The sequence below is a fragment of the Talpa occidentalis genome, unplaced genomic scaffold, assembly GCF_014898055.3.
Source record: "Talpa occidentalis isolate TD23 unplaced genomic scaffold, MPIMG_talOcc4v2.1 talOcc4.13, whole genome shotgun sequence".
Taxonomy (NCBI): Eukaryota; Metazoa; Chordata; class Mammalia; order Eulipotyphla; family Talpidae; genus Talpa; species Talpa occidentalis.
The window spans coordinates 93,865,358-93,892,242 of record NW_023601322.1 but is presented as its reverse complement, the minus strand read 5'-3'; the positions used below and the strand labels follow the sequence as shown (position 1 = coordinate 93,892,242).

General features: G+C 40.5%; 1 protein-coding gene across 1 annotated transcript in view; it reads left to right on the top strand.

Annotated features, from left to right (window-relative positions):
* Positions 1-26,885, top strand: part of ANK2 (ankyrin 2) — a 205,543-nt gene that overhangs the window by 40,284 nt on the left and 138,374 nt on the right. The window contains 2 exon segments of the mRNA XM_037509540.2: positions 1,999-2,097; positions 5,655-5,753. Coding sequence (XP_037365437.1) covers positions 1,999-2,097; positions 5,655-5,753 — 198 coding nt within the window.

Genomic DNA, 26,885 nt, shown 5'->3' with positions numbered 1-26,885 from the left:
AGTCATTCTGCTCCTTCTTCTTCAGCAGATGGTCCCTGCCCTGTGGCCCTGAAGCCCCTCTGCTTGGGCTGTCTGGCCCCCATGGTTGCCACTTACTGCTCAGGAAGTGCCTTGTTAAACTTGATCAAGGCTCAGAAGTGTGTCACTAATATGTGGACTATAGAGAAACCAAACTGTGGGTGAGATCAAGACAAGCTGAAAAACTGACTCTTGAAAGCTGAGTGTGGAACTGCAGCCCAGGGGGTGGGTGGTGGGTGGGGTGGAGGAGTAGGGCAAAGAGGGAAGGAAGCACAGTGAACTATGGTGGTGGAATGTGGATGACTCAGTGGTGGGTGGGGGGTCCTAATGGTGCCACAATTAAAAAAATAGATTTATAAAACAATTAATATTTAAGTAAAACAAACAACTGCATAGCCAGTGGGCTAAGAACAAAGAGGAAGCACAATGGTGGTGGGGTGTGGGTAACTCAGTGGTGGGTGCACTAAGGTGGTGATACCTGATGGGGGTGTCAGGATATTACGTCAATTAAAGATAAAACAAATTAATAATAAAAATGATAGTACAATCAAATCTCTACACTGCTTTCCTTCCTTTTCCATCTGAATTAGTTTCTGTTTGTGATGTAGATTATGTCTATTCAAATTAATTACTTCCTGTTTCCAAGGAGACCAGACTTTGAGTAAATGGATCAGAAAGCAACTTTACAAAATAATGTTTTCCTTGGTTTGGGAAAAGCAGTGCAAGTTTGTCTTTGTTGAATCGTTTGTGTACAGTTAACAAAGTTAACACCATTTCTATACTGGTAAAACCCAGAGATCTGAAACTCAAGTTTTTATTATATTGTTGATTCATTTGTGAGAAACCAGGAACCATGTTTTGCAGAGAAAAAAAAACAAATATTACTTTATTTTTGAGTGAAATATGAAAACCCCAATGCTTTCATAACAAAGGCATTAAGTATAGTACAATAACCACAAATAGGACATTTGCTATATAACAGTCCATTTTTTATATGTTGGTAAGATCTGCTTTCAAAGTTCATGTCACCATACTATATTTAGATACCATGTTTTGCAAAATTTTAAATGAATGTCTTCCGTGCTATGCTGGGTGATTTTTTTTTTAGGGATTTGGATATGAAGACCAGAAATTATAGTACTATCAGACATTATAAGATGGATTTTAACTTTTTGAAAAAACCCTCAAGACAAAGTAGGGTCATCTTGTAAAAAAATATCTTTTCAGTATAGTGTTATTGCAGTGATTTTATGAAATTATACTATGGCTTTTTAATCACTTGTTATGAAAAGGGTATTCCTTCTCCATTTGTTAAAAAGTAAGACAATTTCTTTAACAATCTCTGTGTTCCAGAAACTGGACATTTATTTATTTCTGGCTGGCATCAAAAATGGCACATAGGGCTTCCCCTGGTGGTGCAGGCTGTTGAGTGCTGCGCTGTGAAACTGTCTGCAGCCTCTGCAGCACAGGTTTGATCCTGGCCGGCTGGTGAGAATCCCACATGGCGTGGCAGACCTCTCCTGTCTCTCCCTCTGCTTCCCTCAGCAGTGTATTTCATCAGTCTGCCTGTTCTGTTCCCTGCTCTGTCTCTGGTGAATCCTCTTGCCCTCCCGCATATCTGGTCTGTACCCTGGTTCTTGTATAAATAAATGATTAAATCTTTAAAAAAAAAATAGCACATAGTTGCTCTTTACTTTCCTCATTAGAGAAGTTCTTAGATATTTGTTAGTGGGGAAAAAAAACAAAAAACCTGTTGAAAAAGGTCCCAAATCCAGATTTCTAATAAATATTTACCTTTTTGTCTCTAATTCACAACTGTTGAAAATGGTCTTTCTGACTGTATAAGCTTTGAGTTAATGCAAAAAGACATCAGTGAGAGGTGAAGCCTCTCTGTTCTGCAGGCTGATTTAGCACATGACATCTACAGTTTTGCTTTCCTCATTATTCCACCTCTTAAACCTTCTTTGTTTCTCCTCGCAGAATGGACTCAACGCTCTCCACCTGGCAGCCAAGGAGGGCCACGTGGGGCTGGTGCAGGAGCTGCTGGGAAGAGGTTCCGCAGTGGATTCCGCTACGAAGGTAAAGTCCATGCTGGTAAAACTTATTTTCCTTAAAAAGAACAAATGATTAAAAACTTCCTTTCCTTGGTTATACATATCAGAGGTTTGCTGCAACACCAGGTTTGTTACTGCAGAACTGAAATTGAAATGCTTTCATTAAAGTTTGTAGTGTTTGACTTGTTTCATTTAAAGAACTATCTGATATGGGACTGAAGAAATCTATAAACCCAGTTTCTAATAATTTATCTTTATTCCTTTGATTCACATAGAAACCAATTAACATTTTCTTGTACACAATAGCACCTTTTAAAAAAAAGGTTTAGGGACTCCCCTGGTGGCACAGCAGTTGAGCACTGGGCTGTGAAGCTACCTGCAGCCTCTGCAGAGGCAATTCAATCCCTGGCCGCCAGTGAGGGACCCGCATGGCGTGCAGACCTCTCCTGCCGCCCGCTGCTCCCCTCAGCAGTGTATTTCGTCACTCTGCCTGCTCTGCTCCCCGCTCTGGCTCTGGTGAATTCTCTCACCCTCCCGCGCTTCTGACTGTACCCAGTGCTTGCATAAATAAATAAATAAATAAACAAACAAATAAATAAATAAATAAAGCAAGCTTTAAAAAAATAAAATAAAAAAAGGCTTCCTCTTAAAAATAAATGGATGTGGTAAACTCAGTGGAAATGGAGTAATTTTCCTCCTTTAATTAAACTTATGTCTTTTAATTATTTAACTTGGCATGCGAATATACAGAGTCCTTTATAGTCTAATGCCATAGGCATTTTGGGTCAGGGATTGAATTGTTAGTGTAAAATTTGATCTTGTCACTCTAGTGTGTATGTGTAAAGAAATTAGACTTCTTTTTTTAAAAAAAAGATTTATTTATTTATTTATACAAGAAACGGGGTACAGGCCAGAGGTGTGGGAGGGTGAGAGGATTCACCAGAGACAGAGCAGGGAACAGAACAGGCAGACTGATGAAATACACTGCTGAGGGGAGCAGCGGGCAAGACAGGAGAGGTCTGCTGTGCCATGTGGGATTCTCGCCAGCCGGCCGGGATTGAACTGGCGCTGCAGAGGCTGAGGACAGCTTCACAGCGCTGCGCTCAGCCGCCTGCGCCACCAGGGGAGGCCCTAGATTCCTTTTTAAAGACATGGACAAGGCATATCTGGCACAGTGTTCACACTACTTTGGCTAAAGTATATTTCAGCCTCATCTTCAGGAATCATTTCAAAAGCAACAGAGATTTTAAAAAATATCAGTGTTGACAGATGTTTGTTTTTAAAGGTGAAATTTTAATTTGGAAAAAATATATAGGAGTCACATTTTAACTTGGAAGAAACGGACCAGGAGGGGATTGTGATAATTAACATGGTTGTGGGACACCAGGGTCTGCAGACAAGGTAGGAGAATCAGCCTCCCTAAGGAAACACAAACCAAAGCGGCAGTGAAGGCGGCCGGGGGCCAGCTAGCTGCCCTCATAGCACCTCACCCATGATTGCTGAGATGCAGGCGGGTCCTGCTCACAGCAGAGCATGCAGACATTCTGTTGCTAATTAAGAAACAAAAGCAAAAGCCACTGGCGGGTCCAAAGAAGTTAAAATGTAAGTTCACTGTATGCTATAAACTCCTTGCTCTGAACATAAACACAGCACAAGCTCATGTACCTGTCAACAACGCTTGTGACCAGTCAGGTGAATGTTGAATGAGTCTTTAAAGAGCACTTTAGCTATCATATTATTTGCTTCCCCTGACTTGTTCATATTAATGTAGTATATTCATTTAAAAAGCCATTGATGGTGGCTGAAGGGTGTATTAGTGTCTTTTTCTTTTAAACGCTACTGATATTTTAAAATATGGGTTCACTTTTAATTAAAGATTTAATGGAACAATTTTAGATCCAGAAAAAAATAGTTAAATCTCCTCAGTTAAAGAAAAGGCACTAGAGCCCTCAGGGTAGCATGTGAATTGCCAAAAGTTCCCATAGTAAGTTGGTGGCAAAAATTAAATGAGTGTCCAGAATGTACACAGCTGAATCCATAGCCTTCAGTGTGCTTCATTTTTTTGTTTTGTTATTCATTTCAATCACATCACAGGCAACTCTTAGTCTCTTAGCCTATATTTTATTTCATGAAAAGATTAAATGACTTTTCATTTGTGCTTGGTGCTATGGGTGTGAATTCTGATGCAGCAAATGGTAGAAATCACTGATAACTCTATGTAAAGTCTCTGATTTCATTCCCAAAATATTTTGAGCAACATCCATGTGCTCTAGTGTCTGAAAATATAGCTGAGTTAAGTTAGTTTTTTAACCACTGAAAATTCCTAGGTTTCTCTGCAAAATGAAATAAACCTAATGGTTCAGTAAATTTTTATTTTAAGCTAGCTTTTCCTTGAAGGAGTAATCTTTAGGTGTTGATTATATCCTACAAATAGTGACATTATTTCCTCTCTCTCTCTCTGTCTCTCTCTCTCTCACAGACACACACACACACACTCGTCCCAAATTATTTGATTCAGTGAGAACTTAGCCTTCCTATGTTCTAACATGACACCAGAATTATGAACAGAAGAACAGAAAAGAAAGACACGGAATGGGGTGGCAGTAAAATGAACAGTAGAAACAACATCTCTTGGGCCTCTCCTGGTGGCGCAGCGGTTGAGCGCTGGGTAGTGAAGCTGCCCGCAACCTTTGCAGCGCTGGTTCCATCCCCGGCTGCTGGCAAGAGTCCCACATGGCGCGCAGACCTCTCCTGCCATGCCCACTGCTCCCCTCAGCAGTGTATTTCGTCAGTCTGCCTGTTTTGTTCCCTGCTCTGGCTCTGGTGAATTCTCTCATCCTCCCTCACTTCTGACTGTACCCAGTGCTTGTATAAATAAATAAATAAATCTTAAAAAAAAAAAAACAAAAAACCAAAACAACAATATCCCTTTTCAATCATCCCTACCTTAATAGAAAGGCAAATTTTAACCACACTCCTAGCAATCTGTCCAAAGGACACAAAAACACTAATTTGAAAAGAAACCTGCACTCCCACATTTTCTGCAGCTTTATTTACAATAACTAAGATATGGAAACAACCTAAACACCCCCAAACAGATGACTAGATGAAGAAGATGTGGTCTTTATACACAATAGAATACTACTCACTGATCAAAAAAGACAAACTCATGCCATTTGTAGCAACATGGCCTGGAAGGGATTATGCTGAGCAAAATAAACCAGATGGAGAAAGATAAACACTGGATGGTCTCACTTATATGTGGAATAAAGAAAAAACAAAGGGTCAGGAAAAGAACAAAACTTGCAAGCTGACCACATTGCTGAGGCCCACAGCAGCAGAGGGGCAGGAGAGGGGGTCAGAACAGGGGAAGGAAGAGCACTAGGGACTGTGGTGATGGATCATGGGTGCCATGTTGTGGGGGAAACTATGGGGAGGACCCCCGAGGGGGACCATCAAACACTGCTGAGAAATGAAAATGACATAAGAAAATTAATTAATTAAAGAGGAAAGGCTTAAACATATTTATTTCTATGCAGTTTGGAAACTTCTAATAATTCTTCCTTTGTTTGCTCCACACAGAAGGGAAACACTGCTTTGCATATTGCATCCTTGGCGGGACAAGCAGAAGTCGTCAAAGTTCTTGTTAAGGAAGGAGCCAATATTAACGCACAGTCTCAGGTATTACGTCCAGATTTTCTCTAATGTAAATGAATTTGAACTGGCACAGTTTTGTGATATTCATTTAAAGGGGTCTGCCAGCTGTCATGCACAGAAATTTACTATAAAGACATCTGTTATCTATGTTAGCCAAGTTATTTTATTAACCCATGCTATGATATTTTTTATTTCTGATTTTTTGATGCTACCCCTTTAATGTAACTGAAAATTAGACATATGCAAGTGTATCATTATCTTCAAGGGCATTTAAAAGAATATACAGTGTTTTTTTCCAGAATGACAGTGACATCTGTGAAATTTGAATTATTCATGCAAGTTCTGTGTTGTTCTATAAAAGTATTTTCTCTCCTTAAATTTTAACAATTCTCAAAAGATTAGCATTCCAGTGGGAAATCTGCTGTAAAGTGGGAATCACACTACTTTAGTTACTTCACACCCCAAATGTGGGCTTTACAGAACTCCGAGGGGAATAGGAAAATTCGAGACACGCAGCCTTATGATGCACATACTGTAATAGCAATTGTACAGGGAAGAAAGTGGAGCTGAAATTCTTAAAGTGAAATTGACACAAATTTTTAAATAATCATCAAAATGCATCCTGCTGTAAAACTGATCTACGATCTCATAGAAAGGGGAGAAAATACTGCTCTACCTAAAGCTTAATTCTTGGTGTTCATTGTACAGTTATGAAGAAGTTGAGGTGCCTATCTTCATCTTTAATCCATTTCTGCTTGCTGATTTTCAAGGTTTTTCTTAATCTTTGTGGTAACACAGGCCATAGAGTCGGGGCTTGGTGTACTCTCATCAGCTTACCCTTGACCCGTGAATAGGAACATCTCTGACCTGTATTATTCATTCATCCATCATGTGGGCCGACTTTGATATAAATATCACAAGTTCTGGGCCCGTAAAATACAAAATGTAAAGTTGGAATCAACTCTAATCTGTTTGAATTTTATCATAGGGGAAATCTGTTGTAGTAACAAGAGACAAGACATTGTCCATTTTTATCTCTAATATTAAACTGTTCCAGTTAACCGCGTTGTCCTTTGCAACCCAAACTTTTAGTTAAAATTAATATTTTAACACTTATCAAGACTTTGCTTTTTTCGACAATCTTCACTAAATGGATCATTTTTTAATGGGTATCATCCATCAAGAGTATTTGAATATTCTATAAAATATAATAGCATCTTAGGCTATAAAATCTCCAGCTCCAAAGCAAGGGCGCTTTATAGTAAGAGAACACACATGTTTTTTTGCTTTCGCACATAGCATCTCAAACTTTTGCTTCTATCATGATCACCCCTGTAGGATTTGTTGAAACATGTTTCTGGGCCCAACCCAGAGTTTCTAACACCTGGGGTTATCAGAAAAGTCATGCTTGAAAAACAGAAAAAAATACATTGTGACTTTTCCAACAACCCAGTTGTTCTGAGGTAAGACCTGAGGATTTTCATTCCTCATAAATTCTCAGATAATGCTGGTGTTGCTGGCCCTGAGACCACCTTTGAGAACCAGTGCTTTACAGACTATAAGAAAGCTTGGGCATAAGAATGATGCTAAGATTCACTAAATAAAGATTCAAATGTGTGCCTGGGTCAGTAGTTGTGTATTTAAGAAGCATGGACATGAATGTTTACTTTGGGGTCCTTTGCTCACAGGAAGTTTGCTTTGGTGGGTTCACACATGCATTTTGCTGTTAATATTGATAGAACGAGCTTGGTTACTTTTTTCAAAATGATGAGCTGAACATAATAGTTTCAAAAACTTGGCAGTTCCATTAGTGTTTACACTGTGATTATTGGAAATTTATGTATTTTGGAGACTTTTCAAGGAGAGCAAGCAGAAACCATGGAGTGGGTCATTTTCTTTCAGAGTCAATGAGCTGTTTGTGATAACCATGATCACATTGGATTCAAACAGTTCTTAGCAGATTTATGTTATCATTAAGAGATTAAAATAATTTTTATTTGTACTGTGTGCATTTAGCTCCGTTTAAGATTTCTATTGGAGGGTATCTTGTGAGGTAGCGTCAATATAATTTTTATATTGTGAGAAAGTTTTAGGGTGAGAGAAATTAGTAGTTAAAACTGATTGTTTTCAAATACCTAAGTCATTTGATAGGGTCTATTACGTTATTTGCTTAAGATTGAATTAAGATAGTCACTACTGATTAAGAGAAGTTACCATGTAGAATACTTTATAGTATAATTAACATGGAGGAACTTACACTAAACAGATTGATTATTTTGGTCCTTTCTATGAGGTTTTAGGGCCATTGAGGGTAGACATTCTTTCTTCTCCATGTGTGTTTCTTGTTGGCCAGGCTCACTTAAGATACAGATTTTGTATGTGATGACAGTGGGATTCAGGTAAATGGTCACTGCATAGTCAGTTCCTTCTGAGAACTTGAGAAAGGGGAGAGGAATCCAAATGCACAACATAAATCCTAAATTTTGAACTCAGATTATATGTTCTCTTGCATCTTCCTAAGAACATAATGGAAAGCAAGAGCAGAATAGTCTGTTATTATGGGTACATTGGTGGCTGTGTAATATTTTGCTTTCGGCAAAATGATGAGATTATCTTAACAAGATCTCACTAAAAGTTGTTTGGATGGAATAACCGGGTAGAAGTCAAATTCACAAGATTTGAGAAATGTTATTTGCCTTGAGAATGGTGTCTTGCTTTCTGAAGATACACAGCCACTTTCAGAAAACCTTTACGTAGGCATATGAACCTCTACACATTCCTAGGGAGTAAGGAGAGGCTTCCTGGCTATTTTTACAGGTACCTACTTGTCACTTTAACAACCTGTAAGCCTCTTAGGCTCAGAGGTATGTCTTCTTAAAAATTGTGCCAATTCCATCTTGTTATCAAAGAAGTGATACTTTCAAAAGTTTTTTTTTTTAAGATTTTTTATTTTTCTTTCTTTATGCATACAAGAGCTAGGGTGTAGACCAGAGGTGAGGCAGGTGAGAGGATTCACCAAAGACAGAGTGGGGAGCAGAACAGGCAGATCTACTGAAATACACTGCCGAGGGGAGCAGTGGGCATAGTCAGGAAAGGTCTGCTGTGCCATGTGGATCAGCTCCCTCGCCAGGGATCGGGATCGAAATCAGGCCACAGTGACTGGCGATAGTTTGATACCAGTGCACCACCAGGGAGGCCCTACTTTGAAAAAGTTTTAAAAATATTTGAATCATGAGTTCCTGTAACTTCCTGCAGCACGTTTTTGCTGTTCATATTTGACCAGGTCAGAGTTTTGTTGTGTTTTTTGAACACATATCTGTGATATCTGCAGGATGGCAAACTTATTGGGAGTAAGTGCTTTTTCTCTTGTTTATACTTGTTTATACTTGCAGGCTGCCTCACACGTGTGGATTGGAGGCTAAGCTTATGTGTGTGTTCTTACCGTGTGTGAGAATTTTTGCTGTGCATTTACATTGATGTTTATAGTAGCACAAAAAGCAGTGTAGGCTGCCAGGCCCTCTCTCCAGGACACTGTGCACCTGATCTCTTTGAACCTTCATTTACCTGCCGTTACTGATCACAAACAGACTCAGAGTGTTCATTTCTCTGCCCCTAATCTTCCTCCCCAGGCAACACCACTTCTTACCAGCTTTAAAACTCCTTTTATTCTGGTCCAAACCCTGTGATGGTCCAAATAAATGATTTCTCTGGGGGTAGATGCCATGCAAAAGAATTAAGGCAGAAAAGTTTCACTTAGTGTTATTGGGTAACCCTAAAGTCTATATAGCTGTGGGGAATGATCAAAATGGGGAAGAGCAGTTGCTGTCCCCGCCAAGAAAATCTGGCCCAAGCAACATCCCTCATTTCCTTATTGAGAGGTCACATTTTATTGCTGTGTAAGAGGAGTTTTTCCTTTACATCTTTATTATATTTTCCATGTATAAACTCACAAGAATCAGAATGACTTATAATAAAGTGCTGCTTTAAAAATCTTTTTTTTTTTTCCCGCACAATACTTTCCTTCATGTTGTGTGTATTTTGTGATCATAAGCCAGAGGCACGGCCAGAGGCACAGCTGATGGTGAGCAGACACTGGGTGTGGTGAGATATAGGCAGTTGCTGAGGTGAGAAAACACACTCTGGGGACCTACACGGTGTTGTGAACTCAGGTTATCTCCAATCAAAAGAAAAGGGAAGACAAACAAAATGGATCCCAGAATAGATGATCTCTCTCTAGGCAGAAGCCAAGGTATAGTGTGGGCCTTGGGTACCATAAAACTTTTGGTCAACCGTAGCTTTCCTGCTATTACCCAATGGATCCTCTGGTGTTTGAGCTCTCTGATAGTTATGTTATAGTGAAGAAAGAATGAGCTGGAAGCTCCCACGAGACTCCTTAAGGAACTAGTATCCAGGGAGCTGAGGTTGCATTGGCAGGGATCCAGATACCACCAATCTAGAGCTTCCTAGTAATATTTGCAGTTGACTATGAAAGTGAATGGTCACGTGTGATTTAATCTCATTTGATTTTATAAGATGTGAATCACCGAGGATTTAGTGGCTCAGATGCTGGGGATAAGGGCTTGCGTTCTATGAGAGTTAGGCGGTTAGAAAAGTCAGCGGCAATCTAGCCTGGTCCACCCTGTGGCTTTGTCATTCAACCATCCTTCTTCCTTTTTTTTTTTTTTAAGATTTATTTATTTATGCATACAAGAACAGGGGTATAGGCCAGAGGTGTGAGGAGGTCAGAGGATTCACCAGAGACAGAGTGGGGAGCAGACCAGGCAGACTGAGTGAAATACACTGCTGAGGGAAGCAGCAGGCGAGTCAGGAGAGGTCTGCTGTGCCATGTGGGTAGTTCCCTGGCTGGGGATTGAACTCGTGCTGCAGTGGCTGTGGTTAGCTTCACAGTGCTGTGCTTAAACCCTTGCGCCACCAGGGAGGACTCTCAACCATACTTCTTCTAATCGTGTTTGTTCTTTTACCAAATGCAACTTTAATACTTCAAAGATATAAATATACTTTCTCAAATATGGTTTGTGATCTCTTGTATGACTCCCCTTGTTGTATGTACTTCCCTTGGAATTTCTTGTGGAATTCCTTTGGTGAAGACTCCAGAAAAAGTTTTGTCTATTCATCTTCTTTTTTTTTGAAGATTTATTCATCCATGCACACAAGAGCTGGGGTACAGGCCAGAGATGTGGGGGGAGAGAGGATTCACCAGAGACAGAGCAGGGAACAGGACAGGCAGACTGACTGAAATACACTGCTGAGGGGAGCAGCGGGAGAGACAGGAGAGGTCTGCTGCGCCATGTGGGTTTCTCCCTGGCTGTCCAGGGTTGGAACTCGTGCTGCAGAGCCTGTGGATTGCTTCATAGTGCGGTGCTTAACCCCTTGTGCCACCATTCATCTTATTTTAATGGTGAGTTTAAGTCAGATCTTCTGTTTAAGTATTCTGGTACCCTATTTTACTGACAATTTCTGTTTTTCTTGTATCCTTTTGTCAGTTTTATGCCCACGTCTCTTTGTTTGTCCAGTCCTGGACATTTTATTCCAAAAGACTTTCCTCATTGGAACAGAGAAGTGATTAGTCTGTTATTTTATTGGCATACACATTTTCAGACCATGACATTTCATGCCAGTTGCAAAATGTCATGACCATTGATTACACCCCCAGAATTTTAAGAGTACACACCCCCAATATATGCAAAGAGAGTGTCTTTTCCAGGTGTAGCTTCCAATGCTTTTTCTTCATTGGCCCTCACCATTGTCACAAATAATTTGAATTAGGCGGTGAAGAGGAAGGAAACCTACACAGTCGGCCAGCCTGCCCATCACAGCAAATTGTTTCCATATGGCTGTAGAGCCATCCTTGGCTGTGGAGGCAGAAACTCATAATAATGGAACATTCTGTACACACACACACACACACACACACACACACACGGCATATAAAATGGAAATTGTGATCCAGATTTAAAAAAAAAATAGGTTTAGCTTTCAGCTTTTGTTTTGATCCACTTTTAGACATACAGTTCATTCTTAATATGATTCTAGTCTTTTTTGATTGGGAAAAGTTATTGCTGTAAATCCTGTTCTCTCAAGTGAAGATGAAGGCGTGCACTTGCATTTGACAGGGATGGGAAAAGTCAGTGCTCTGTGTTGTTGTTTTGACTGAAAATTCACTTCTCACGTGATCTCCACCTTATAAGTACATCTATGTTCCTCAGCATTCTAAAACAGAGAACGTGTGCTTTCTCCAATGAGCCACTCTCTGAGTTCTTGGGAAAAGGATGAGAATTGTTGTCTTTAAATTTTGGCAAAGAATGCAATCACTAGCCTATATTCTAACCCAACTCCATCATTCACACACACACACACACACACACACACACAGCTGCAAAGAAACGATAGTAGTTTCATAATAAAATCAAGCACTTTTTTGATTTTTGAAGTAGAATTGATACACCTACATTCTGTCTTTATGCTCATTTATCTGGGAACAGCTGGCATGGAAAGGTTGAACACTGTCATTTTGTCCTGACACTTGAGGCAAATGTGGCATAGATGCCAACACTCTACCTCTTTAGCCAGTGTCCCTTATACTTATCAATTCACCAGCCTATTCAACTCTGGATTGCATTTTAAAAGAACTAAATTTGTAGTAAGTTAAACACAGGGAGAAAAGAAAAACTCAAATTTTGTCTCAATAGAAATAGAATTCCAATTGCACACAGGAGATGCTTCTTTTTCTTGAATTCTTCTGAGTTAAAAGAGAGGGTGAGATACTCTGGCAGCTGGTAGTCAATAGGGCACTGGACTCTGGCTCTCCCTTCAGGTCTCACAGCACAGCCCACAGCCAGCCACCAGGAGGACCTCAGAACAGGGATCCTCCCAGCACAACCACAAAACAAAGAAAAATGTAAAATCATGACCCTGTGTGTCTGCTGCCTGGGGGTGATGCTGTGAGATGGGGGAGGGGCAGGAAGACCCAAGCCAGCTAGGATTGAACCACTCTCTTTTTTTTTTTAACTTGTAGATAAATTGTTTGATTTATTTTTCAGCTTTATTAAAGTACAGCTGACAAAATTGTGAGATGTTTGTGGTATACAACTTGATGATTTGGTAAAAGGATGCCCCCATTCAGTTCACGCTTTAACATACCTGTCACCTCACAGATTTCTTAACCCCTTACTCCCTCCCTCTGTCTTTCCCTTCCTCCTTTTAAGTCCCACTCTTTGCAAAATTTTTATATAAAACAAGTTTTGTCAACTTTGGTCGCCATGTCACCACATGAGCTTATTCTTGTTAAAACTGAAAGTTTGTGTCCTTTTGCCAATTGTTTCCTATTTCCTCACTCTCCCAGCCCTCTGGCTACCACTTTTTACTCCTTTTCTTTGAATTTGACTTTTTTTTTTAGGATTCCACATATAAGTGATTCATGAGGTATTTGTCTTTCTCTGTCTGGCTTATTTCCCTTAGCATATTGCCCTTCTCCAAGCCGCTCTCTTAAAGAAAAGAATTGATTTGCAAATCAGGGGTACCAGCAGATGAAGTCTGCTGCAGGGAAAATGAAATGGTACCTGCAGGAGCCTGAAAGGAATCTAGGAGCTGAGGTGTATGAGATGGAGCCTTAGAGAGAAAGTCAGGTCCTCTGGGGACTCTGTGTCCTCCCATGTAAGGATTTTGTTTTAAGATGTTTATGCCCAGCCCAGCTCAGTAAGAGTTGCAGTTGGATGGTAGGACAAGGTAATTTTTGGAGATTACCCTGGTGCGATTTGCAGAACAACTTGGAGGCAGGCCAGGGCATGTGAAACAAATTATTTGGAGACCATTGATTGCTGTTGACAGCTCTAGATAACAGGGAATGTTAGCTTGGAATGGGATCCTGCGGGTCAGGTGATGGAGGGAGGTGTAGGACTATTTCAGAGCCCTTGGTGATGATGGCACAAGGGAAGTGAGGGAGAAAGTGATGACAAGGAAGACTTCTGGACACCCCCTTGTCAACAATGGAGGTGGTGATACAACCGCTGATGTTAAGAACGTGGAATAAGGACAAGATCTTGGACAAGATCTTGTTTGTAGTTTTGTTATAGGACAGGGAGAGGGGCAGCCCAAACCCCGCAAACCTGCCTATTCTACATGGGTTCTGCCATCCGCCGCATCAACACAAAACATAGGAGACTTTAATGGGAAGGAACTTTAATTAAACTAGGAAACAATACAGGTGAGGCAAAGAGTCTAGTTTCTAAATGAAGCACCCAAAGTTACCCATCCCCTCGTGGGTAAAACTCCATCCATATGGGGTCGGCCCAGAGCAAGGCCCCAAAGCCTGCCACAAGTCTAAAACATCTTCCAGTGGGGACCCACAGAAAAGGGTCACAAACAACCGGACAAGCCCAGAAGGAAAAGAGCAAAATCAACATCAAGATAAAAGCTGCCATTGTCACCTCCCCACAGGTCTCACCCACATCTGTGTCACCCAGTCCACGACCAAAAGACAAGCGCAGTTTCTTCACGTGTCTCTAGGCTCCATGCGCCTCCTCCAGGTCTCCTTGCTCCATCCTGCTTCCTTCCTCCGTCTCTTCCTGCAGCTTCTTCTCTTGCTGCTCAGCTCCACCCTCCCTTGGGTGGGGCAGGGAACCTCCCCCTTTCCTGGGGACCACCCTGTTACAGTTTTGCTTTGGTCACGGAGGAAGGTGGAGCTCGTGAGTTGCATTTTAAGTGCTCGTTAGACACTTGAAGAGATTTTTGAGAGAAGTTAGGTCTACAGGTCGATAGCTCAGAGGGGACTTCTGGAATGAAATGAACACATTTAGGGGTCATCTAATGTAAATGGTTATAGAAGCTACAGAGTTGACTGAGACTGTCAGTGCAGTGAGGACAGGGAGAGGTGGGGACATAGGTTTTAGAGAAATAGTTCATATTAGAGAAAATAAAGTGATGAAGAAACTTTGGGATAGTTGGCCAAAAAAAAAAAAATTAATGATTGAAAAGGTTATAGTAATTATGCAGAGGACTCTGGATCCTTAGCATAAATGAATAGAAAATATCAGACTTATAATCATTACAACAAATGCCAATCAATTCCGGCTAAATAAGCATTTGACTTTAATTTGGGCCGGTTTCAGTTTAGATGATTAAGAGCCAGGAGCTACAGAGTCAGATAACCCAGATTTGAATTCTGCCTCTACCACCACCCACGAGCTCTGTAACCAGGAGCGAGCCACTAATCATCCCTGTGCCTGCATTTAGCTATCCATAAATCAGAACTCATTACAGTACATAAAATTTAGGGATCTTGTGAGGATTGCAGGAAATAACTAGGACAACTTGGCATACAGCCAGTTCTCTGTGTTGATCGCTGTTGTTATTTTTATTATTTTACTGTTAGCTTCAAGGGCGCTGGAAGACCATTAAGCTGTCTCTGTGGGAAGCACGAATTCAGTTGTGATTGATTCCTTAAGCCCTGAGTTCTTTTCCCACCCTCTTTAATACACATTGACTCTTAGGAGTAAGAGGAGAAAATAATCTTTGGCTGCATGAACAAGTCAGGAATATCAAAAAAGAAGCAGTAGCAAGCAAGGTGAGGAGCTCTCAAGCAACTTGGGAATTTAACTGTTGGAAAAGGCCAGGGGACAACCAAGAAGCATGCAACTGTATCAGAGCCTTTGAGCAGATCAGAAACGTTCAGCTCCTACTCATATGCTGTTTGATGACCGACCAGCAAAAAGATGCTGCCGTTAAGGTGCAGGTCACATAGGGGAGCAAATCTAAAGCATTCTGAAGTCATGGATTTGTTTATTGTTCTTTTTCATAACTCACGGACATTTGACAGTGGGAACAACTATGGAGACTTGAGCGGTAGTTTTTGTTTCCTTCTTTCTTCTAAGGTGTTGATTAATTATCAAACTGCTCTATATTTGGGGGCAAGATTCCACATACTATATCACCTTTGATGGATACTTTGGTATTCTTCCTATTGTTATAGAGCAACCCCGATATTAAACGGGTTCCTGGCTGTGGGTCCTCACCCGTGCGCTTTAAAGGGACTTATGCATACTCTACTACAGACACACACAAAAAGGTTAATAAAAGGTTTATTTACAAGAGGAAAGGAAATAAGGAAAATGTACAACTCAGGGAGAAAATAGGGAAATAAAGTCTTTAATGCGTCCTACCCGATCCGACGACCTGGAAACCCAAAGTCACTCTCAGAGCTGGCCGGACGCTGCTAGCTGGCGGAGAGCCCAAAATGGGGGATCCCCAAAGCCCACGTGTCTGCCTTTTGTATCCACCTGGCTGCTTAACCCCACCCTCAGGTCCCAGCCACCTTCCCTTTGGTGGTGATGGGATTTGGAGTTCCCAGTGTCTTTGGCTTTGACCTGGGGTGGGGGTGGAGTCCACAAAGCCTATATGGAATTTGCTTTGGGACATCCTTTTCCCCCTAACACTATCTTCTGAAGTTCTTTGGAAAACTTTCACCTTCTAAATTAGTACTGTGCTCTGTGTCTTAAAAAAAAAAAAAAATTTGCAGAGGCAGTAGGATGCGAAGTGCCTCTAGGTAGTTTAAGTCTTTTGAAAATAAGGCTCCCATAAATGAGTTGTTAAATATTCTGCTTCATTTGGGGGTGTGATTCCGTGTACCCTTCACACATTATGCACTTTATGAAATCACTAGTTTGGACTGAAAGAAGGGATGCGTATGCACTAACTCAGTCATCTGAAATCCAGACTCAGGTGTCTTTCCCAAAGTCATGTTGTTGGTCCTGTCTTATGATACCTGGCTAAATACTTCATAAGTTTTTAATATTGGGTTGTTGGAAAAGTCATGACACATTATTTTGCATTGACTTTTCTGACAATCCAGTATCTGTGTATCAGTCTTCACTTCATAAGTAGCACAAGATATAGTCTTAGTTTAAATGATTAAAACATCCACCAGCCATGGCCTTTCAGAGACCAGGGGAAGCTGAAATTGAGATAACCAGTTGGTGACCCAATGTGGTTCTATTATTACCCTAACACTGATTAACTGCTTAATGCCTTTTGAAACATGACAATTGGCATTGGCCAGAATGTGTTAAGTTTTTTAACTTTCATATTTGTTGCAGTTCCTCAACATGCTTTTTCAGGGGTTATTTTCACCAAGATCTTGAATATGCATTGCCTTCTTAATTTGAAAGATTTGCAGTGCCCAATATGGGACTGAACTTGGTAAACATAAATTTGTATGCAAATAGGTTACATTGTTTGTATTATAGTGTACATAAATAGCTACTCATTTGTGTGTTAGAACTATAATCTGGTTATTTCCACTCGTTATTTCTACTCTTTTTAAAAAGGATTTATTTATTTATTTTTTTTTTATTTATTTATGCAAGCACTGGGTATAGTCAGAAGCGCAGGAGGGTGAGAGAATTCACCAGAGCCAGAGTGGGTTGCTGAACAGGCAGACTGACGAAGTACACTGCTGAGGGGAGCAGCAGGCACAGCAGGTGAGGTCTCCATGCCATGTGGGACCCTCATCGGTGGCTGGGGATTGAATCGGCGGTGCAGAGGCTGTGGGCAGCTTTGCAGATCAGCACTCAACCACTGCACCACCAGGGAGGGCCTCGTTATTTCTATTCTTAATCCATGATAGAGAACAGAAGCTTTTAAGGTGTTCACATTGTCAGTGACCCCCATCAAACTCTGCTTCTTCCTTCTTTTCTGACCACCTTCAGTTTTTTCTGCTATCCAAGGACATCTCAGTTACTGAGTTGACATTATTTCCAGATTCAGGAAGGGTATGTCCCCGTAAGTTCACTCATTCTGGTAGACAGTGACCACCCAGGGGCACTCCCAACTCCAGACTAATGGAAACAAGAACAAGAATTCCCCTCTCTAAGTTTTATTCTAGATGAAAATCAAAGTATGACTAACAGGATGTAGTCTTAGTCGAATATGATTTTTGAAAATCATTTTTCAAAGGGTCATTCCAAATGTGGAAAATTTTATAAAGATTATCCAAAAAGGTAAAAAACGGGTTTTGCATCTTTATGGCACAATAGTAAAAAGATTCTTGAAGTATTTATAGTATTAACATACCTCCCTTACTTAGAACAAAGTATCAATGAGGCTAAATCCATAGATTGAAGGTGTAGAGAAACCACTTTCAAAAAATCTGTGTTGATTTACATGGATTGGTTGTCTTTAAGTGTAAAGTTTCCTGTTACACCTACTATTTGGGCAAATATGTGTCACTTTTCCAGACTAATTGGTGGTGATTTTGTTGGTCATGTTAATTCTTCACTACACATATTTTTGTACCTAAATTTTCAGTGTCATTTTAAATGGTGCATTTAATATGTGTTTAAAGAATGGATTTAATTTAAATTTTAATAACTACAAAAATCACCCAACTGGGAATATAAGGCTACTTTCAGAGGAAAAATGGCAAAGATCATGGCAAACATTACTCTCTAAATTACATGTATTCTCATGAACACCAGTCACAGGGAAAAAGATTCTTGTTGGTGAGCCTATTTGACATTGGCTTGAGCCCTAGCCAAAGCAATGAAGAGGGAAAAGGAATAGGAATATGAATGAAAAAGAAAAGACAAGAATATTCTTTTATATAGAAGATAGGATTAATTTGATAGTGTAAAAATTTCTACACATCAATTGTGAAAACATTTTTATATTTACAAACCAAGAACACACTGCCTGCAAAATTATACCCCATGCAACACAGAATTACCATTTTCTGGTGTTTGACTAAGATTTTCTTTCACTTTGAATGTAATACATAAATGGTTTGGAATATCAGTTGAGGACACTTTGTGGTATTTTGGCTAATTGTCCCATGGAGCTGGGGTCATTATTTTCTGGAAGTGGAGACTGAGAAAAGATTATACAGGAATTTCGTTTTTAGGGATTAGCAACACTTAACTTTTCCTTGGCATAATATAGGTGTGGAACAAAGGGCGTGAGGCTGAACTGTTAGAGAATACACATGTTACAAATCGTGGGAAATAAGTGCCTGCATCCCCTGGACACCTACTGGCTGGAGATGCAATGAAACAGTCTCCAGTTCTTTAACCTTTGGTTGTTAAAACAACCAGACTTAAAAACATGACCTTTTCCCTTAAACTATAATAAATTTTTTGTATTTCTATTATTTTAACCTAACATGTATTTAACCCCAGTATTTATTTTTAAAATGTACTTGAATATGATTTAATAAAGAAATTAGCTGTCCTTCTTACACATGTGTAACACATTTTGAAAGCTGAAGATAAAAAGATTGCTTACTTAGAGAAGTCCATATTTTTCTCTTTCAGTGGGTAAACCAGGCTACTCTCCCTACATTTTCTTGGTATGTTTCTACTCTCAGCCTCTGAATCTATTACCTTGAAGTGCAAGCAATTTCTGGCAAAACTATCTCCGCACTAATATTTTTAGACTCTTTCAGTTTATTGAGAAAATGATTAAAACAGTAAATTTCCATAACCGCTTGCCAATTTTTGTTACCTTCTCATTTTTGTAGCTAAGAACTATTTGGCACCAAACAACAGGAGGCCATCAGCAATCTCAGACAAAAAAAGCTTTCTCATCGCAGTTTATAACATCACAAAGGGGAAGCACTATTTATTGGCAAATCAAATTCTAATTTTAGACCTTTAAAGATACTAACATCTAAGTGTCCTAATTTTGCACTTACCTCAATGACTTAGTAGATATTCACTTATATCGCCAAGAAACATAGGGATCCTGCTCAATGTCAGTGACAATCCTGATAAACATTAACTAGGAGAAGTCCCTTTTGCAATTAGCCATGTAAAGGTTTCATCATCTGACAGCAAAGCAATAATTATCATCTCAGTGGTCATGCCAATTGTTGTTTGTCCAGGTATGCCGCAGGAATACCTGCAAGATCACACATCTGAGAGAGCAGCCTACTTGGTTGTTTATGGGCATGTTCTGAACTCACCCAGGCAGGACTGTCGGTATATTCCTGTTTAAAAATCTGATTTGTAATGGGAAGATTAGCCATGCTGGAATTTATTTATGTCTTTTTAGGAGTGATACTTCAGGGGTAACATCTTCCCTCAAAATTTGTCTTTCCTACTTTGACATCATGAACTTCATGAATCTAGATTTTAAAGGCACATCCAACATTCTTTTTGGAGGGAAGTTTTGTGACAGGGAGCCCCCAGCCTGGAGGGAGGCGACCTCTGTTCTGGTACAGATGTGTCACACTTTCCAATTTCAGGAGCAGCATCAGCAACCTCACCCATTGCCAGTCAGAGCCTATTTCCCTGGCTGAAAACTCAGCCTACATTTGGCGATGATTTGTTTGTTTGTTTTTGCATAGAAGAAATAACTGGGGTACAGGCCAGAGATGCAGGGGGTGAGAGGATTCACCAGAGACAGAGTGGGGAGCAGAATAGGTGGATCTACTGAAATACACTGCTGAGGGGAACAGTGGGTGAGACAGGAGAGATCTGCTGAGCCATGTGGATAGCTCCCTGGCTGGGGATCGAACTTATGCCTCAGTGGTGATAGCACTGAGATTTAGCCCGTAGGCCAGCAGGGAGGACCCTATTCGGTGATGATTCTTCCTTAACCGAGGTGTATGTGTGAGAAGTCTCCCAAAGAACATCCTCAGGCATCTATAGACAACCAACTGCTGTGTCTTTTCCATCCCTTCTATGAAATCAACACCTAGAAGGTACATGGCAGGTTTCCTGTTCTCAGACTGTCCTTCGTCTGAGGTTATGTCAAAGCGAATGTGTTAAATGCTGAAAAATACTGAGTATGTCACATGGAGATGATTATTTTAATGGATGTTTTTCCTGACTGATTGGATCATCTTAATTCTGGTCATACTTGAACTGGTCATTGTATCCAAGAGAATGGGATAGGCTTAAATCATCTGATGCCCTGTATGGAGCTAGAATGTGAGGAAAGAAGTTGAGTATCATTGGAATGACATCATCCACACAGAAAAGCAGAGATTCTCTAAGGAAAATCCAGGATGCTTTCAGAAAAAGGAAGATCCTATATAGGCATCCACAAGTACTCCCTACTGTATTTTGGGCATTCTACTTTTTTTTTTTAATTTTTTTAAAAGATTTATTTTATCTATACCAGAACTGGGATACAGGACAGAGGTGCGAGAGTGTGAGAGGATTCACCAGAGACAGAGTGGGGAGCAGAACAGGCAGACGGACTGAAAGCACTGCCAAAGGGAGCAGCGGGCGAGGCAGGAGAGGTCTGTGCACCATGTGGGTATCTCCCTGGCCGGCCAGGAATCAAACTTTTGCTTCAGAGGCTGTGGAGAGCCTCAAAGCACTGTGCTCAACCTGCTATGCCACTAGGGAGGCCCGGGCATTCTTTTTCAAAAATCCACTTGCTTTCTTTACACAAAGCATTTCTTTACCTACACTTATTTAAACATCCCTTTCACTTTTCCTTTTTGGTTACAAATTCAAATTTATAAACAGCTTAGTTATTCATTTGTAGCTTAACATCTTAATAAGGCATTTATTCATTTTTGCAAGGTGGCCCATGGTCATAAATATCTTCAGTGTGTTGGAGTTTTCTATGAATCAATGAAACATCCCCAGCCACTCAGCTCCATTGCAGAAGGAAGCAGTGGCAAGTCACCTGTTGCATTTAAACTTTAAGCTTGTATAAAGAAGAAAAACCCAAATCCAAGTTAGCTCTAACTGTCAGGAACAGAGTGCACAGGCTGAGAGTAAACTCTTACCAGGATCTGTTTGCCTGGTGCTTACCATACTCAGCACAGTGCCAATTGCTACAGATGTCCCCAACAGGTATGAGACAGGAAGCTATTTTTAAAAGGTGAACAGGCTGTGCACAAGGCCAAGAGAAACAGCAAGAAACAGGCAAACAACAGAAAACAGTCTGTGATTTAGTCCTCACTCATATGGGGTAGGCTGTATCCTACAGAGGAAACCTGAAAATAGCTCAACTATGTTGATGAAAAATTCACAGGAGCCAAGCACTGAAAAGCAAGAAGGTCTCAGAAGGAAAAATGAAAAGGAAGCTTTCCAGATGAGATTAGTAATAGCCGTGTTAGGACGTAGAGTTGACCTTGGTGTGTGTGGAAATACGATGAGACACAGTGATCCAGAACAACATCAGAATGTGTATCAGAGAGTTATTCTTGATTTGACAAGTTCTTGGTCTTCAAAAGTCTATACAAACTGGTCTCTAATCAAGGTAAGAGAGGAAAATAGTTTGTTGAAAATAGTTATGAGGAAGTTTAGTTCAGGTTGATGTACAGGAAGCACAGGAGGGAGTAATTTGAGCTATATAAAGTAATTTAAACGTTTTCTTGGTAATTTATCCAGGAGATGCTAAAAGCAGGGATAATGGTAGATTGATAGGAATACAATATTTGCAGTGGTGTTTCCGGTTGGTAGCAATACTCAGACATGGTAAAATGCCATCTGTCCAACTTGTGGCTCACACACATGGTAGACTAGGCTAGCAGAAAGAGCATGAACTGGGCTTCCCTGGTGGCACAGGCGGTTGAGCGCAGTGCTGAGAAAGCTCTCTGCGGCCCCTGCAGTGCTGGTTCGATCCCTGCCGGTCTCGGAGCAACCTACATGGCGAGCAGACCTCTCTTGTCTTGTCCGCTGCTGCCCTCAGCAGTGTATTTCGTCAGTCTGCCTGTTCTGTTCCCCGCTCTATCTCTGGTGAATCCTCTCGCCCTCACACTCTTCTGAACTCATCATAGATATATGTGAGCTCAAGTCTCACTTCTACATGTTAAGTAGTGAGTAACTGAAGGGCTGACTGCTTGAGCCCTGTGAGAATTAATTTCCTTCAGTCACTTAGGGACATACCAGTTATTTCATTGGGCTTTTAGGCAAAATAGCAAATATAAAGTGTGTATTATTCTCTCTTCTCACTGCCACTGCCCTGACATTTTTGATTAAGAAGGTCACTGCGATTCCAATACTGTCCCTGGCCAGAGCCGTCCTGCTGGTCTCCAGAGAATGGACTTAGGAGAAAATAGAAGGCTAATTGTCCAACTATTAGATAAAAACATCAGTGCTCTCTGAGGAAATTTGATCTCTGTCAACCGGGACAGCTGAGGGCAAAGGAAGGAGCACGATGTGCCCTTCGGGATTCAGATCCCAGCAGCACCTCTTGCTGGGGTGTCCTTGGGTGAATGACAGCCATATTTAGTGTCACCAGTAAAGGGAAGTCAGATCCTAGTTGTGGGGATGAAACATGATGATGTAGTAAATACCCAATAAAGTTTAGCCTCCTTAGGCAGCTTTAAAACATTCACCCCACTAGTGTCATTCAATAGTTATCCTTTAAAGAGACCTTTGGAGAGGAGGCAGGTAAAAGAATGCAGCCTCTGCTAACTCTGCTAAAGAATTTTCAAGTTCAGATAACCTGAGACATTTGTATGACACTTTAATTAATAAAATGCCCACTTAACTGCCAAGCGGGCGTATAATCATATCTTCTGTTCTTTTGCCCGAAGTACACCCCCAGAGTACACAAAATTGTCTTTATTTCTGTGACTACAATTAGTACCCCTTGGTTTTTTACATCCTTTGCAGCTGTGTGTTCACAATATATTTGGGGAATAATTTGAATCATCCTGACCTTAAAACTGGGTGATCACTTCAGGATGCTTCCCAACATTCTCTCTCGTAATGCTAATTTAAAGGAAAAAGATGATATTTAATATCTGGAACAGTAACTGGAGTAGTCATTCAAAAGTAGTGCCAACTGGTATGTGACAGGGCTGATCACGGCTGTAGCCGCTGACAAGTCTTGCGCTGAGAAGAAACATAAACCTTGACACTCTCCTTTCTGCAGAGACAGGAGACTCCACTCAAAGGGAAAGTCTTTACCTTTGCTGAGTACAAACCCAGACCTGGTCTGTAACTGTTCCCACTTTTGCTGGTGGAGTCGCTTATATGATTTGTGGATGAGTTTTCCGGGAGAGATGGAGAACATTAGTAATACTCTTAGGAAATTGGCAGGTGGATTAGGGTATTATAAAGATCCAAATTGTGATTCTCAGACTCTATTTAGACTCTAGAACTGCTGTGTCTAACATACATCAGCTTCACTCACTCCTTGTTAAATAAAGCAAAGAGTCTCATTGTTTTTTGACTGTAAAGCACTGTAAGAAGGGAAGCATGTCAATGCCATATCAGGCTCTGTGTGGTTTTTTTTTTTTTTTTTTTTTGGCTTTTTGTGTTCAAACAGTGAGCACTCTTCAAACTCACCATTCTACTAGAAAGATCCGTGGCATGTGTCCTTGGGACAAACAGGAGAGTTCAGAGGTGTGGTGGGCAAGGTCAGGGTCAGATGGTTTATGACCTTGTAGGACATTGTGTGTTTTAGTTACCACTTTGTAGCAAAATAGCCCCTAACTTAGTGGCTTGAAACAGCAAGAAGCATCTGTTCTCATAGCAGTTTCTGTGGGTCAGGAATTTATTGGTTGCTTCACTGTGCAGTTTGGCTTAGAGGTTTTTACAAGGTTGTAGTGAAGATGCTAATCAGGGCTAGTGCCATGTAAAGCTTTCCTGGAGCTGGAAATTCCTTCCCAAGGTTATTTCTCACATCTTGGCAAGTTGGTGCTAGGGGTTGGCAAGAGGATCATTCCATTGTCTCAGAAGTCTTTCCACTCTCTCTTGAATGTCATCCTTTCCTCCAGAGCAGATGATCCAAAAGAGAACAGGGCAAGAGGGCAGTGACTTTAAAACCTAGGCTGCAAGCCCATTAGAAGCAAATTGCTAAGTGGGCCCCCACTCAAGGGGAGGAGAACTAAGCTCCACCTTTTAAAGGGGGGAGTGTCAAATGATTTGCAGATATATTTTAAAATCACCCCAGGCATAAGCAAGAGTTTGGATTCTATTCTACTTAATTCATTCATGATTTAACACATATTTATTGAACACCTACTATATGCTAAGCACCGTGATAGGTCTTGAATAAGGCCTCTAAGATAGAGTGACAGTAGTATCAGCCTGAAAGATGAGATGAAAGACTGAGTCTCCAAGCATCTCTGCATCTGCTGTGTTCATTTACAGACTCTTTGCTCCTTGACTTCTGCAAATGACCTCTTTGACTGGCCAGTTGACCTGCTGGTCCTCTCAATTGCCCGGTTAAAATGCCCTCGTGTTAAATAATGAGTTCCCTTTGCTATAGCATTTTTATCTATACAAATAGGGCAATTTGTTTTAATCACTGAAATGATTAGCAGCATAGGACTGGAAGTAAGAAAAAACTCAAGTAACAATGAGTTGTTCACAGATATATTAATTTATATGCCGCTGGAAGTTTCCATAGTAACTGTCTACTCTTTAGCTTCTGCTCTTTCATTTTTTTAAAAAAGATTTATTTATTTATGCACACAAGAACTGGGGCACAGGCCAGAAGCGTGGGGGATGGGAGGATCCACCAGAGACAGAGTGGGGAGCAGAACAGGCAGACTTACGAAATGCACTGCTGAGGGGAGCAGCGGGGGAGACAGGAGAGGTCTGCTGCGCTATGTGGGTTGCGTCATAGGTTGCGTCTTAACCCTTTGCACCACCAGGGAGGCCCTAGCTTCTGCTCTTTCAATGAAGTTACCTAAGGTGTCTATTTAGCTGATTGGTAATATGAAATGCAGTTTTCTATGTTATCAGCCAAAGAGATCTTTTTTTTTTTTTAATGTTTAGAACATAAGAATTCTTTTTAATGAATTCTTGCATTGACTTTTACTCATATTTGGTAATTTTACTTTTTTTTTTTTTTTAACTAATCACTAGACTCATTATTCAGCTTAGAAAACAGAATTCCCCAAGTGAAATAAGCGCCCACAGCAAATATACTCAGACTTCCCATATAAACAGCACCTCTCTTGAGAGATGGGGAAAATGAAATAAAAGAGACTAGAGAAGGCCACTGTTTTTCTACATTTGCTATCTGGATTTCATGAAGGCCTTCTCGTTTTCTCAGGTCTGTCTCCTTGGGCAGAGGTACCTTTCTTTGTGGCCTGGGGCACCTGCTCTTAGCTCTCTGAGGGCATTTTATTCTGGCTTGTCTTTTGGCAATAATAGTAGGCATTCTGTGAAGATGGCTCTGTATGTATATATTCTGTAAATTTAGTTATCTTTCTGCTCCTGGGGGCAGGCTCAATGGTATATCTTATTTGCTACTCTCAGAAGGCCTCATCTGAGAGTAGAACTTTTTTAGAACAAAATTTGTGCTGTAAAAAAGAGCCTTCCAGTGTAATAATAACATGAACTCTTGTGTGTAGGTCAGAGGTACAGGGGGTGAGAGGATTCACCAGAGTGGGGAGCAGAACAGGTGGATTGACTGAAACACACTGCTGAGGGGAGCAGCGGGCGAGACAGAAGAGGTCTGCTGCACCATGTGGGTCAGCTCCCTGGTCTGGGATCAAACTCTTGCTGCAGTGGCTATGGATAGCTCCATAGTGCTGACACTTAACCCCTTGTGCCACCAGGGAGGTCCAAGATAGGAGTATTTTTTATGTGACCTGTCATTTCATGTCATCCAACTGATGGGCCTTCCTTTGTATAAGAGGGGAAAAATAGGGTTACTTGCACTGGAAAAGTTAAGGCAGAAAAGTTTTGATTCTTTAAAAATTGGTGAAAATGATACTTCCTAGAGTTTTGGTCTTTATCCAAAACATTGTTTCTAAATCATTCATTACTCTGCACGCTGACATTGTTTGTCTCTGTGTAAGTTACTTGATATGGCCTACAAATAACAATACATTTACTTGCCTTAGGAATGTTCTGAAAAGCTTCATAACTAAATTTGATGAATAGATGTATAAACAAAGCATGTTCATTCAATTTTCTCAGCTAATAATTACCAAAGAAATTTTAAAAGTTGGTTATTGGCTCATTGTTGTATCACTAGTGAAAACAGGAAAAACCTTTTCATAATATTACGTGTGTCTGAATTCTCCAAACAGCATATTCTCTGGAAGTGAGGACAGAAATGTTACAAGTTTTTAATAAATCTGAAAACTGTTGTCAATGATTAATAAACCACATAGATGAAAACCACTTCTAATTTATGAGGGAATGAAGGAGAATATAAGTACATTTTAAGTGATTTTGATCATGTAAATATTTCTAATCCTCACTCTTCACTTGG